The following is a 14299-nucleotide window of genomic DNA, read 5'->3' as shown; positions in this document are numbered from 1 at the left end:
GTGTGTTCCCTTCTGGATTTTTGGCTTACTTGTTTTTCCTAGCCAGCCCCCCTAGTTAAAGGGTGGCTTGGAACGTTGAACCTCAAGGTTTCATGATGGAGGCCCAGAAGAAGGTACAATAGTTTCCAGGTTATGGTGAATTGTGCATATATACCATTCATTCCCATAGTCCACTTCTCAGCATTGTCGAAATGTGTGTCTCCTCCCAGGCCTTCTCCAGGTGCAAATGCATGGGCCAGAGTTCCTCGAGGCCCATCAAATGGGTAGGAATCCCCGTGATCTAAGTAGGAAACACCAGTCGGATTAAGGCATAGTAGTTCTTGGGGTCACAGAAAGTGGGCAACATTCTCAACAACATTGACCCTTAAATGCACTTTTCAAGATTCATCTTAAAGATCTGTTTTTAATTATGTGTATGTGTGCGTGTCCCTGTGGGAGTATGTGCAGTGCCCAGGGAGGCCAGAAGAGAGCATCAGATTTCCCTGGAGCTGGAACTACAGCACAAGAGCTCTTAACTGCCACATCATTTCTCTAGTTGAAAAGTAAAAAGATTGTTTTGTACTTCAAAGGAGACATTGCAAACAGATAAGAATGTTGTAATGGTTTTTATCACCACACACAGCACATGGTAGACAGTCACACAGCACAGATCAAAGAAGGAGAAAGAACTGAGGGACATTTGACAGCAACCAGGCCCACTGACTGATCACAATATGAACCTGTTGGCATAAAGAGCTTTCAAAATCCGATGCCCCTGAGAGGGTTTCAGTAAACTGAACGCCCGCTTTCTGTCTGTTTTCCACAGTATAATTTAAGTGTCAAAAAATAAAAGAAAATGAATTTCTAACTTTGATACCTGCACATGTAAAGTCTGTGAAAGTAAAGGTGGTTAGGAAAATCCTGGCACCCAAAGCCTTGGGTGCTTTTTATCTCCTCTGTAGTTAACAGCATTCTAAATTCGACAGGAGAGGAAACCATCTGGAGGATGGAGCAGAAGCTACTGCTCTCGATTTCTCAGGATTCTGGTGACAATGCTCACTTTTTTTTTTTTTTTTGAGACAGGGTTTCTCACAGAGATTCACCTGGCTCTGCCTCCCGAGTGTTGGGATTAAAGGCGTGCGCCACCGCCGCCCTGCTGACAATGCTCACTTTTTTGGTTCACTTAAAAATTGGTATTTCATTTTATTAATCCATTCACTAATTTTAAGTTTATTTACTTTGTATGTGTGTACGTGAGTGGCTGCACTCATTTTTAAAGCCAGCACTCCTAAATTCAGTATGCTATTCCTCAGGTCTCAGGTGATGCAGCTTAATCAGGTCTGTGTGTCTGAGGAGATGCTGAGATGGCTGCCTGGACTCTAGTCAGCCTTTGTGCTGAGGACAGAATACCAGTTTGAAAGATAGAGAATCATTGATCAGTTCCATGCCCCTGAACCTACCTTGAGTTACAATGTCCTGCCATTTCACCAAGTGCCCTTGATGCCTGGCAGGAACGGGACCTGCCGGGGGCCAGATTCCAAGGCCATTTCATGACTCTCTTGACCTCCTTCCCCACCCTCCCCCAGCACATTCCCTGTAGCAACATCAGACTGGAACAAGCTCAGGGCTCAGAATGCCTCGAGCACTTAGCAACATTATCTGGGCAGGGGAAGAGGCAGAGACACTCAACTTCACTGTTGGAACCTGAGGAGGGGAGAATTTCAGGGGCCTCTTGTTTCATCTGTGTGTCTGTTTCCTGCATGTGTGTCTCTGCAAAGGACTCAGAGCTTTACCAATAATGTTCAAAGTCATGTTCTACTTGGTATCAGGCTGTGAGAAAATGGAGAAGCAGGCAGGTAGAGGCAAGCTTCACATGTACTTCCCAAAGGCAGTGTTCAAGCATGGGTAAGACCTGAATGCTACTTCTGTAACCATTGCTGGGGGGCCTGGCTACCACAAGGTCCCTGGGGAACTGACTTCCTCAGTGGGGACTCCAGGTGGGAGAATATTGGGTAACGTGGAACCAGGTAATAGTGATGGACATTGGAGTCATCCGGCCCCCCTAGCCACTGGGAAAACTAAGGCTGACAGAACTTGTCCTCTCCTGGGGCAGAGCCACAGTGAAAGTGCACATCAGTGAGTCTGTCCCACAGTGGAGGCTACAGATGACAAGCAGTGCTAAGATTGCCCCTTTCTACCTTCTAGCAAGATGTCCATCTTTGCTGTGGTCTTGGCCTTCGCTTATCCCAATACTGTGCGATGGAACCCTGTGCTGATCACTCCATCAGTCTGTCAAAGGAGCAAGTGTGGGGCAATTCTCCTTGGCCTTAGAGCTAGAACCCAAGAAATAGCACAATACCTCCGGTTTCAAAAGATATCATGATATCTGCTTCCCCAGAGTTTATTCTGATGAAGTTCAGAGGGACTGCGGTACTCCAGGCACGCAGGGCCATCTCTATGGACTTGTCCACCTCAGCAGGACTCATGGAAGGTGTGTACTTAGAGACTCTGGAAAAGGAAAAGATGTGTGGGCTTTAGTGGCAGGGGAGGGAATACCCAGGCTGCTCACAGAACGCAGGCCCGGTCTTCATGGTAGTTCTTGCTCTGCTTTGGAACATCTCAAATTGTCTCATGTCAAACAGGACACTATGGAGAGACCCAGAAAGCAGAGACAACCTGGGCTTCTGAAAGTTTAGTTTTCGTTGTTATTTGTTTGAGGGTTTTCTACCTCAATTCTTTATCAAAGGCCAACGAGACTTCCCCAGAGTTGGGGGGAGTGGCTTATGAGTGTCAATGTGTGTGTGTGTGTGTGTGTGTGTGTGTGTGTGTGTGTGTGTGTGTGTGTGTGTCTATCTGTCTGTGTGCATGTGTGAGAGAGAGACAGAGGTAAAGAGAGAGAGGCAGAGGGATGCAGTTTCTTTTGAAAATTTTAAAATTTACTTTGAAAAATGCTTATTTTTATTTTATGTGTATTGGTGTTTGGCTTACACAAATTGTCTGTGCACAATGTATGCAGGGCTCATGAAAGCCAGAAGAGGACATCGATCCCTCTGGAACTGGAGTTACAGATGATTGTGAGCTGCCTTGTGGGTACTGAGAATTGAACCTGGATCTTCTGCAAAAGCAGTCAGGTTTTTAACCCGTGTGTGCTTTCCTTGGAGAGGATGTGCTAGCCTAGAACAGAATGCACACTGGGTGAGACAAGGGCTGAGCACTTCAGGAAGCCCCCGAGTGACAACACAGGAGAGCATGGTGGGTTTGGACACAGGTGTGTGGAAACAGAGCTGCCGGATCCCGGGGTTCCTTCTGCCCTGAAGCACATAGGTTGGGGTTCTGCCAGCAGGAAAAGAAGGTCTGGGAGAGAATTTCAGCGGGGACTCTGACTGGGCTGGAATAATGGCTACAGAAGCAGAAGGTAGATGTTCAGACTTTGGCGGCAGATCGAAAGCCTCTCCCTTTTCTAGCTTTGGTTCCAGCATCTTACACAGATTAGGTGCTCGGCAAGTGGAGGGACCAAGGCTAGATGTTTAAGGATGCTCTGGGACTCTCAAACTTTAGGATCCACAACAACTGTTTAGCAAGCTTGTTAAATGTACTGGTTTAGTCCTGAAACCTGTATTTTAGCAAGTATCTTAGGTTATTCTCATGCAGGTGATATGATTTGAACCAGCATGCAAGACCAAAATCCTAGGGTACTCAAAAGAAGGACCAAAAGAAAGGATGGAAGTTGCTCAGTTCTGGACTATTTAATGATTTCAAAATATGGCACACCCCTTTGTCATACAAACCTATGATTTAGGACCAGTTAGACTGCACCTCATCATTCCCTCTTGTTACGGGCAGAGCAATTGTATCCTTGAGCTGATGACAGACATTGAGACAGTCAAGATAAAGATGGAGAAAAGAAGAGAAGAGGAGGTGGAGAAAACCCTGACCCGGGGTCTACGGATTGAAAAAAACATGAACTGATGGTAATCCTAGGCAATGTTCTTTGAAGACATGCTCTGCACTAGACAGGGCTCTAAGCACTTTTTAAGGTGGTGTGTTGTCTAGGCCTCACAGTCCCGAAGCAGTCGTAATGATGGTGATCAAGGCCTGCACTGTGTGGTTAGTAGGAGCCTGGTCCTGCTCTGTCTGCCTTCAAAGCCTGTGCACAGGAGTGCTCTGCTGTGCTGTCCATTGTAATCATCTGGTGTTGTTACAAGATGTGATTCGGACACCCGGGAGCTGTAAAGCATCAAGACAGCCTCTAGGGTCTTGGAGAGGAGTGCTGGTGCCAGTGAGCTTGTCTGGAAGCAGGGATGCCTGGGTGTTGGGAGTTGTGTGGAGGAGTTTCAGGGCTGCATTATTTATCACAGAGTATTACACATCGCCAAGTGTCAGGCTATCTTGATTCATGTCACTGCTGTTAACTGTGCATAGTCACAGCCTAAAATTATAGGACACAGTTGAAGAAAATTATGAAAAGATGCCATGAATTTACTTTTTTTTTAAGGTCTTAAGTTGTTTCTCAGACTGTGGTTAGTCCCTCCAGATGGCCGTGTTGTTTAGATTTCTTTGTTTTAAGCGCCATCTTGTGGACGGAGAGTCCAGTAGCAGTTAACAAAAGTCTCCGCCAAGTTCTCCTTTCCTGTGTCCGTTCAGTTTGTCAGAATGGGTTAACAACCTACTTCCGCAGGGAACAACGCGTGGCCTGCATGGCTTGCTGGTTTCTGTATTGTAAATAGTGACCGACTGTCAGGGATGCCACATTGGCCACAGTCAAGAGGCCAGTTGTGGAGTGTGGAAACTAATCGGGTCAAACGGACGTGGATAAGCTTGTGAATCCAGATGATGGCAAAATGCAAAAGTAGGAAGTAGCGCGTTTTGGTTATCTTTGTTTTAAAATACAATTTAATTGTAAAGTTACATCATTTCTTAGCAACAAGGACATGAAGTTCTTGGAAACGTAAGAACAGACCCCAGAATCCCTGCCGTTGGAGCTGGTTCCTCCTATGGTAAGGAAGGTGCTCTGCTCCGACCTGGTGAAGTTTGCAGCAGCCCAGCCCTTCCTCATCTCCAAATTTCATCCAGGTGGGCTGGTTCTGGGAGTGTAAGCTGATCCAGATCCTGGCCTTCCCGATAGCTAGTTCTTACTGCTCAGACTGCGCCCCCCTCTCCCGCGCCTCCCCCCCCCCCACGCTCCCCCGCCCCAGCCTCGGTTCCCACCACTCCGTGCTGCACACTCTCTTGGGCATTGGGACTGAACTGTCACTCAGCCCATCTCACTCAGCTTGGTTGGTGGGTTTTCTGCTTGGAAATGGCCTAAGTTCTACAGAAATCTGTTGTTGAACCACCCAAAGCTACACCCCTGGGGCCTGTGTGAGGCCCAAGCGTGACAGCGTCACCTGCTTCCTTCAAGCCCACTGAGGCTGGGCACCTTGGGTGATGTACTTTGGTCTAACCTGTGAATGAGGTCTAACCTGGATTGGCTCAGGAAGCTGGAGTGGGGTATCTGCTCTCCATACCCAGAGCCAAAGGGGGAGGGACAAGCGCCTTGGGGCGGGTCTCAGTCTAAAGAGGAAGATGTGGAATGGGGCTTGGAGTTGCAACTACCTTCAGCTCAGGGTCAGGTGTCACTTCTGTATGACAGGCCAACTGCCCCCACTGCTGCCCCAGAGCCCACTGAGGCCTATGAGGACACCTCTTTCTCCCTGTTCATGTCTATCTCCCCTAAGACTAGAAAGGAGAAAGATGAGTAGTTCACCTTTACACTCCATAAACTGAGTGTCTACAGTAGCCAAAGTCATCAGGAAATAATCTGTGGAATCAAGGAATGAATTGTATTAACGAGTCGTTTGCAGTGTGTGTGTGTGGGGGGGCAGAGGCCAACCTTCAATGTTGTTTCTCAGGAGACATCCACCTTGTTCTTCTGAGGTGGTCTCTCATTTGACTAGTTCAGATTAAAAGGTTATCAATCCTACCATGGGTTACTTAACTCGAAACTAAGAGTTGTTCCCAGCTGACCAGGTCTGTAATGGGGGAGGTGGACAGTTATCCTGAGATTAGAATTTTCAAACAAACAGCTGTTGTGGATTCTGCCTTTCATACAGATCAAAAGGAAGAGAGCTTGGAAAGAGAAGAAGAGGGTGAAGTGTGTCTTTCTCTTTGAATTGGGAAAGACTCAATCTCATTACCTGTATGTCAAAATATTTTTTTTCCATTTGGGTTCACCTGGGAAGAGGCGGTAGTTAGCCACATCAGGAACTCCACAGCGAGGCCTCTTGATCACGTTCACTGTATTCTGGTCCAACTTCCCAGTGACTTGGAGGCCGAAGAAAGATTGTAGCTCCTTAATCTTCCTGACCATGGGCTTGCCTCCTCTTACCACCATCTCAGCAGCCTGAGGGCCTCCTCTCTGTGTGTAATACTTGTCAAGATATTCCTGAAATGGAGAGGCAGGCTGACACATCCATGGTGTGGTTGGAGAACACTCCTACTCAGCTAAGATAGGGGCAATATTCTGATGTAAAAGTAGGGTGTATTTAAAAAACTTAGACATATTTGCATAGATTAAACAGGTATATCCAAAGTTATTAATGATTACCTTTAAATACTAAGGCTTGTAGGCTGTTATCCCCAAACCCCTACAGCTTTTGGGTGTGTTTGTGGTATACATATGTGTGTGTGTGTGGGTTCACTTGCTTGTGTGGGCTCATGTGGAGACCACAGGTTGATGTTGGCACGTCATTCCTAATCACATGGTGTAGAACACATAACACATAATGTGAAATGAGTGTCTTTCCCCAAGAGGACTTACGCTTCAGCCTCTCATTAGACACAAAGAGGACAACTAGTTCTCGTGGGTTGTGGGTGACCTTTGTTTTCATAGGGTTGGTTTCCTGATCAGGTTCGCTATCCATTGAGGCAAAGAAAAGAAGCCATAAGGTACTAGGCTTCTTGCATATGAGGCTCAGGGAACATTCTGGAACAGGGGGTGGAAAGACTGGAAGAGACAGGGTCCTTTGGACACAACAGGACCACTACCTGGTACAGTTGTGACTACCCAAAATCGGTCCAGTCAATATTCCAGCATGGATACAGGAGCAGCACACGAGTCCTTCCCTAGCTTAGGTATAGACCAGTGACGGCTACCGAGGGAAGGAGGGCCGTTTTCTTTAGGGGTATGACTCCCTGTAGGTTGACCACCTTCCAGTGGGTGGCCCTGTGCCTCTGTGCATGTGAGTAGTGCCAATTAGATCCAGAGGGTTAAAAAAAAAAGGAGAGAGAAAAGAGGACATGAAGTTGGGAGTGAGACTTGGCAAGAATCCAGGAGGGGTCAGAGGGGAGCAGTGGGGGATGAATATGGTCAAAATATACTGCATACGTGTATGAAATCCTCAAAGAATTAAGAAAAAATATTAATCCCCTCCCTAAATGATCAAGTTTCACCCACACATACAGACTTCAAACCCGTTAGGATACCTTGTTCGCCCTGTTGTGGACGTTAGATTGGGATTAGGGTGCCCTGAACTGCACAGGGCTGTACATATGCAAGGTTGAGGCCCATGTTTGGTCCAGGAATTTCCCCTGTCCAATGCAGCTAGAGATTTAGAATCTTATATTTAGTTTAGTTGATTATTGATTGTATGTGTTGTATTATATTATAAAAAATTTATGAATAAATAAAATATTTATTTCCATCCTAACCATAGATTCAATTATCCATAAAAGCAAACTTCATGCTTTACAACAGGGGTGTACTTCTTTTAGTGCTGGGGAGTGAACCCAGAGACTTTGGCTTGCTGTGCAAGTGCTCTGCTGCTGTGTTGCGTCCCACCTACAACGTGTGACTTGTTAGGAAGATTATTATATATTTATGTGACACAAAACTAGGTCCATATTAAGATCATGTTTTTAGAAGGTAAATATTTAATGGCATAGAGAATGCTCTCAATGGAGCAGCGCACACAGAGTGAAACAGAAGAGCAATCTCAGAAGTAAAGTGCATGCCATGAACAGTGAAGGGAGGCGGGGATGTCTGAGTGCCAGTGTTGACTGACTGTGGGCGGGGCAGTTGCAGACTAGTACTTTCCCTTTCGTGCTCTCTATACCCACAGTTTTCTGTGGTGAAGTTGGCTGTTGATATGTTCATGCTCTATTTCCACATTCCCGTCCTGCCGGTAAGAGGAGGTGACTTTGCTGGTGATCCCCCATGAGGAAGTTTAGCTAAGGAGCTAGAGGGATGGTTCAACCGTTAAGAGTGCTTGATGTTCTTCCAGAGACCTGAGTTTGGTTCCCAGCACCCAGGTCAGTGGTTCACAGCCACCTGTAACTCCAGCTCCAGGAGATCTGACTCTGTCTTTGGGACTTTGTGAGCACACACATATGTGGCACACACTCATACAAACACATACACATAAATAAAAATAAATCTGAAACGAATTTTTTTTTAGTTTAGACCTTTCTATGGATGAGGAGCTCTGACACATGGGGTGATTCTGGTTCCACCCCATCTGTGGCAGGAGTTTTATGGGTTTTTTGTTGTTGTTGTTGCTATTGTTTGTTTTTTCTTTCTTTTTGAGGATGAAGCCACGTGGAGGCCTTCTGGTTGTGCGCAAACTGATGCTGTGGCAGCTTGAGTGATGTCTCAGTTACACTCCTTGGAGAACGGAGAACTGCATCTAAGACCAGATGCTCTATTTCTGAAAGGGTTTCAGTTTTGAGTATCCCCCCCCCCCATGTTTGAGAATGTGCTGTACTCGACATTCTGATGTCTGCTTTATGAGATGTGACCATAGAAGAGGAATATTTATGATAAATTAGGCAAAACCCACACTTACTGCTATTATTAAAGTGCCATAGTCACCAACAAGGACACAGGGAAGCCAGTGGGAAGTTTCCAAAGACTCAACAATCAAAAGAAATAACACATTTGTACAAACAAAAAACACATTTGTACACTGGGCACCCCCCTAAAATCAACGCAAAAAGCCCTAAAAAACCCTCAAAATTTTGAGTACTAGCAGGATCATATTGGGGAGGAGTAAATGACGACTGGAGACTCCCACCCCTGGCATGGGGGTTCAGTGTTCTTACGGGTGCGGTGCCTGGCAGGTTGGTCTTGCTTCTCGGGATGGCCCCACACCTGTGATGCATGGGGGGCACTGAGTGACTCAGAGGGCCATTTTAAAAAGACAAAGTGTGAGGTTGGGGTGAGGAATGTTGGCAGGATCTGGGAGAAGCTAGAGGGTGGTGTGAATATGGTTGAAATATATTGCTTGCATGTATAAAATTCTCAAAGAATAAATAGAAAGTTAAAAAAAACCCAAACCTCAAAACCAAAACCAAGTCCTTGCTTGCCTTGTCAAAGCCGTGCCCTGAGTAACGGGGAGTTATCTGAAAGCCACAGTGCTACATGCTGATTCTAGATCTTTGGCATTTCTCTTTCGATTATAGTTTTTATGTTTTCTGAAGTTATCTGAAAGCCACGGTGCTACATGCTGATTCTAGATCTTTGGCATTTCTCTTTCGATTATAGTTTTTATGTTTTCTCCTATGAATCTACACAATGTTTATAACATTTTCTTTTCCTTTAAAATATGCACAGGTTGCCAAACCTGTAGTGTCAAAAGTTTAAGGCTGAACTTAGTAGATGGAAGTAGATCAGCCAGTTTTAATGAAATAAACTCAAAGGTTATTCCTGCTTAACAAAAAGACAAAACTTTGTCACTGAAATGGCACCAAGGAGAAGGTGGTTTAGTGATTTCCTCGGCTATAGTATGAAACGCCGCTTCTGGGGACTGCCATATGTTCTAAGTCAGGGAGAGCCTAGCACTCTGGGGACTTTCTTGCCAGAGTTGTTGACAAGGCGTTGGCGTCCATTCTGGAGTCAAGATTTGGCAGAGGTACACTTAGAACTGTTCTGTTTTATAGGCCTCCACTTTCACGCTGTGACGTTGACAACTCCCACCCTCTGCCCCTCCCTGCAGTTAAAGTCACTAAGTCTTAGCATTCGCTTCAAGCAGTCCTCTACCCACGTCTTTTCTAGTGCTTGACAATGACAGAGGCCGGGAGGGCTTGCTTCTGCTGGCCAGTGGTCCGGGCTCCCTGAAGCATCTTAGGACATTTAGAAATATTCCTCCTGAGTGTCACCGGTCTGAGGAATGACCAGGGTGTGCTTTCTCCAACATTCCCTCTATCTCTTGGAGTCACCGAAAGAGATTCGTAAGGACTTTGGTGTTGTCTGAGTGCAGGCTATACACAAAGAGCCCAGGGGAATTCTTTGAATTTCTCTACTTTAGCTTTATTTTGCCAGCTCCAGCCTTCCCAACTGTCTTACCTACTGATCACACCAGTGTGAGGGTAACAATGTGTTTCTTTAACAAAAGAAATGGGTAAGGAAATGATAACGTACCTGTATTCAGAAATGATTGTGATTTTTTTGATAATTAAAGTATTTTAAATATATATATTTTTATTTTATGTGTATGTGTGTGTTCCTGAGTGAATGTATGTGCCATGTGCATGAGGGGCCTGTAGAGTCCAGAAGAGGGTATCAGATGTCCTCAAATTGGAGCTGCAAGGTAATTGTGAGTGGCCATGTGGATGTTGAGAACTGAACTCTGAGGCAACTCGTTAGCACCTATTTGTAACTCTTTAAAAATAAAGTTATGGAAATAGTTTAAAAGTCAAAATGTTTTTATGGTATAATATTCAGTGAGATAAGTAGAAGTCAAAATTTAAAGATAATAACAATTAAAAAATTCTTTATTACAGAAAAGGAAGTGGTATTAATGGTTACAGAATCTAGGAGTCTCTTTTGGATGGCTTAACTTTTCATAATCATGTGTAAATGAGAATTTATACTACTTTTAGAGACACTTTAGCAGCTTGTTTTCAATGTTATGTCAACACCACTAGGAAGTCCCCATGTTCCAATAGGGAGAGTTCATGAGTTTCGACTTCATGACCCTGTGAAAGTGATGCCTCCTCAGCACAAGCCACTCTTCAAAACTTCCCTCATAGTCTTCCTCGGCTGGCAGTGCGTGGGGAGCCTCTGCCTCTGGTTCCTGAGCCTCAGCCACGACCACAGCTCCCAGCCACACAGTGGCAAGCTGGACACCAGCTAGCTGTGTTGTCCAACAGCGGCTTTGATAAGCTGTTGGACTCGTGTATTGGGAAGGTTATGAAGATTCAACCCCACCATAAACCCGGAAACATCTGCACTATTTAAAAAAACAAACCTTAAAATAAATCCTCAATTGTAGGAAGAGGCAGGCATTTGGTCATTATTCCATTTCATAGTTTCTTCTTCTCTCTCTCTCTGAGTGTGTGTGTGTGTGTGTGTGTGTGTGTGTGTGTGTGTGTGGGTGTGTGGGTGTGTGGGTGTGTGGGTGTGTGTGTACTGCCGAGGACTGAATGAAGGACCTCGGGCATGTCAGGCAAGTGCACCACTATTGAGCTACATCCCCAGCTCAGTTCATAGTATATCTACAGTCCCGTTCTGTCATTTCAAAGCCCAAATGCAGATTAACAAACCAGAATTTAAGGATACAACTAGACATTAAATAAATTAAACAAGAGCTATTTAAGCTCTCAAATGCAGATGTTTATGTCTGTGGGTTTGGGGACCCAGGGGTCTGGAGTTATTTCTTAGCTAGCAATTTAGAAAGAAAAGAACAGTGTGGAAGATGCTTTCTAGTTGCCCATGATCTAGTGACCTCTCCCAAAGTCTCTTAGCTCTAGTCACACAGTGATTGCATCCCACACTCCTCTATGCTGGACTCCTGCACTTGAGGATGCTTTTGCCAGCCTGCTCTGTCTCCAGGATTTTCTAGCTCGTTCTGCAGTTGAGGTTCATCCCAGATGTGGCTCTCCCTGAGAGGCTTCCCCGGACAGCCCCAGTCAGTCAGCCTCTTTCCAGTATCGCTTCCCACTCTCTGAAACAAGCTCGTGCACCTGAGTGACGTGTTTGCCTTCTCTCCTCAGCCTCGCTCCTGTCGGTCAGTGCCGTGAGAGCAGAGACGGGCTCCTTCTTCTCACCCACGCTTTGCCGAGAGATGATCGGTAACAATATAAACTCCTTGTTTACATCTGTGATTCTATAAGCTCACAAGGCTGGTGGGTGTTTCTGTAAGCTACAAGATGGTACATAAGTTGTTTCTAGTTTAACATGAGAGATCTGTCTTCATCTTTGTGGCCGCCTAAAGAAAGTGCTCTTTCCAAAGCGGATGCCTGGGCTAGCTGCAACAGGAACCTCTGTGTGCCCGGTGACAAGGGATGGACAAGTTTCATGATCCCAAGGGCGTTACAGAGACTTGCTTAGAGAGAAGAATTAAGGATGTCTAGCAGCCCCAGCCTCAGTCGCACTGTTCCTTTGAAATGTGCCCCCATACCCCCAACCTGGTCAGACCAGCAAAGATGGCTTCACCAGAACTTTTTGACCTTAGTCCTGTTTACAGTGGGACCATCTATTCCTTCGGTAAAGGGCTGATTTTTGGTTCTGCAGACTGTAGTCAGCCATTATAGCACAACAGCCTGTAATCTAATGGTCTGGCCAAGATTGGCGGGTAGGATGACATTCACCCAAATCCTGGACTAGTGTTAGAACCTCCCACTGGCTCAGATCTGTTCTGGCTGAGCACCACCTGCTGCGTGTGCCAGGAAGTGGGTATCACAAAGCTTTATGGTTTCTGAACTAGAGCATTAATCTGGAGGGGGAACGACATTTGGAGGGAGAGGACCCACAGAGAGTGCCAGCACAACACAATTGACAGTTTGAGTACCTGGAGCTACTTTGAATTGAATTCATCTATACATGGGCATCTAGTGTTGATGTTGGCATCCACTGTTGAGCTGAACTTGCTTATTTAAATGCAGGCCTGTTTTTGCAAATGCTCCCTGAATTCTCTCATGTTGTAAGAGAAACTGATCGACTGGAATGGGCGAGAGGCAAAACAGCTGGTAGGAACAGTCCAGGGAGCCCAGGTGACAGATCTCCAGCCTCAGCTGACAGGACAGCAGCCCCAGGCGGAGATGGAATCACAGGCATGCTGCAGTTTCATGAGACTCCCACGAGAGGCCCGGGGGCACATCTACAACACCTTTCACTATAGCTAGCAATCTGTCATAGAAATTCGTTCCTACAGGTCAAGAATCACTATTCTCCTTTAACAGACTTTCCTGCATTTGGGATGATTTTCAGCCATGAAATATTTACAAAATTCTGATGTATAATTGATTGTTTCAGACCCCTCACACCACAGTAGGTTCCTTCATATCACAGTCAGGTGCAAGAGAGCACAGGGGGGAAGGGAAGTTGGGGTAAGGGTTGTGGAGAAACACAGCTTAGGGAGGAAAGACCCTCTGATGAGAAGGAAGCTTGGCCTACCTTAAATTCTGACCAAGGTTACCTTGAGCACAAAAGTCATGTTTCAGAGTGTGAACCTAAGACCCCCTTCCCTTGTGACTGCTGAGCACTGAGCATAAAATTCCCAGTCTTTTTATTTCCGATCTTATTTTTCCTTAAATACTTGCTTTTGAATTTTGTATGTTTTATAACCCCACTCCAGTTCTGCATTATGTGATACACCTACACAGACAATTATCCAATCATTAATGCATCCACGGAACACATGCACCCGATAAGCACCAGACATGAATCTTAGATGGTGTGGTTCATCAGGCTTCTGTGGAGATTAAAATGACTTTCAAAAAGAATAGATTTTTGTTGACTTTCTCGTTGTGCCCTGTTGGATGTTCTGGGTTAGGAGAAGGATGAGGGGATGGGGCAGAGGGTCACAAACCTGTGCGAGGTGGTAGCTGCTCCTGAAGGTCCTGGGGGTGGCTGCAAGTAGGGTGGGGGTTGCAGTGGCAAACTTTAGTGCTGTGACAAGGACAGCGAGGCCAGAGGCGGGTAAAACCTTCATCTCTCGGTCGCTTAGCAATCCTATCGGCCCTGGGGTTGGCAGGCATGCACATTTGCACCTGGACCGGAGTTCGTTTTATAGACTCACGCAGGTCTGGGCCCCGCAAGTGATGATTCATGTCTCAGATGGTAATTACACAGCTCGTTTCTCTCCCTGATGATGGGGTAACAGCCGTGCACAGGGATCAGGGAAAGCTTCATTCTTTGTGACTGACCAAGTCATAAAGGAGAGAAATGGTCACTTTTAATGGTGCTTGTTAACTATGCACACAAATTGGGTGATTTGAATCCCACCCAGCTGAAACATTTGGTTAGTCCTACTTTTGGACCCCTTTTGATTCTGATTATAGAAAAAGTAGGGGCCAGTGACTCTAGGCCTGATGACCTGGGTCCCCAGGACCCACCTGGTGG

General features: G+C 45.8%; 1 protein-coding gene across 1 annotated transcript in view; it reads right to left on the bottom strand.

The window, feature by feature from the left end:
• The window catches only part of Mmp20 (matrix metallopeptidase 20), a 46521-nt gene extending 32632 nt beyond the window's left edge, over positions 1-13889 (bottom strand). Inside the window, exons 1-4 of the mRNA XM_052726778.1 lie at positions 13767-13889; positions 6156-6403; positions 2339-2487; positions 155-280 (exon numbers count right to left, since the gene is read on the bottom strand). Coding sequence (XP_052582738.1) covers positions 155-280; positions 2339-2487; positions 6156-6403; positions 13767-13889 — 646 coding nt within the window. The remainder of the gene's footprint in view (positions 1-154; positions 281-2338; positions 2488-6155; positions 6404-13766) is intronic.
• Positions 13890-14299: the final 410 nt, after the last annotated feature.

This window comes from Peromyscus californicus, unplaced genomic scaffold, assembly GCF_007827085.1.
Source record: "Peromyscus californicus insignis strain IS unplaced genomic scaffold, ASM782708v3 Scaffold_11__1_contigs__length_118956290, whole genome shotgun sequence".
Classification (NCBI taxonomy): domain Eukaryota; kingdom Metazoa; phylum Chordata; class Mammalia; order Rodentia; family Cricetidae; genus Peromyscus; species Peromyscus californicus.
Note: the sequence above shows the minus strand (reverse complement) of the source record. Positions and strands in the feature narration are given on the sequence as shown.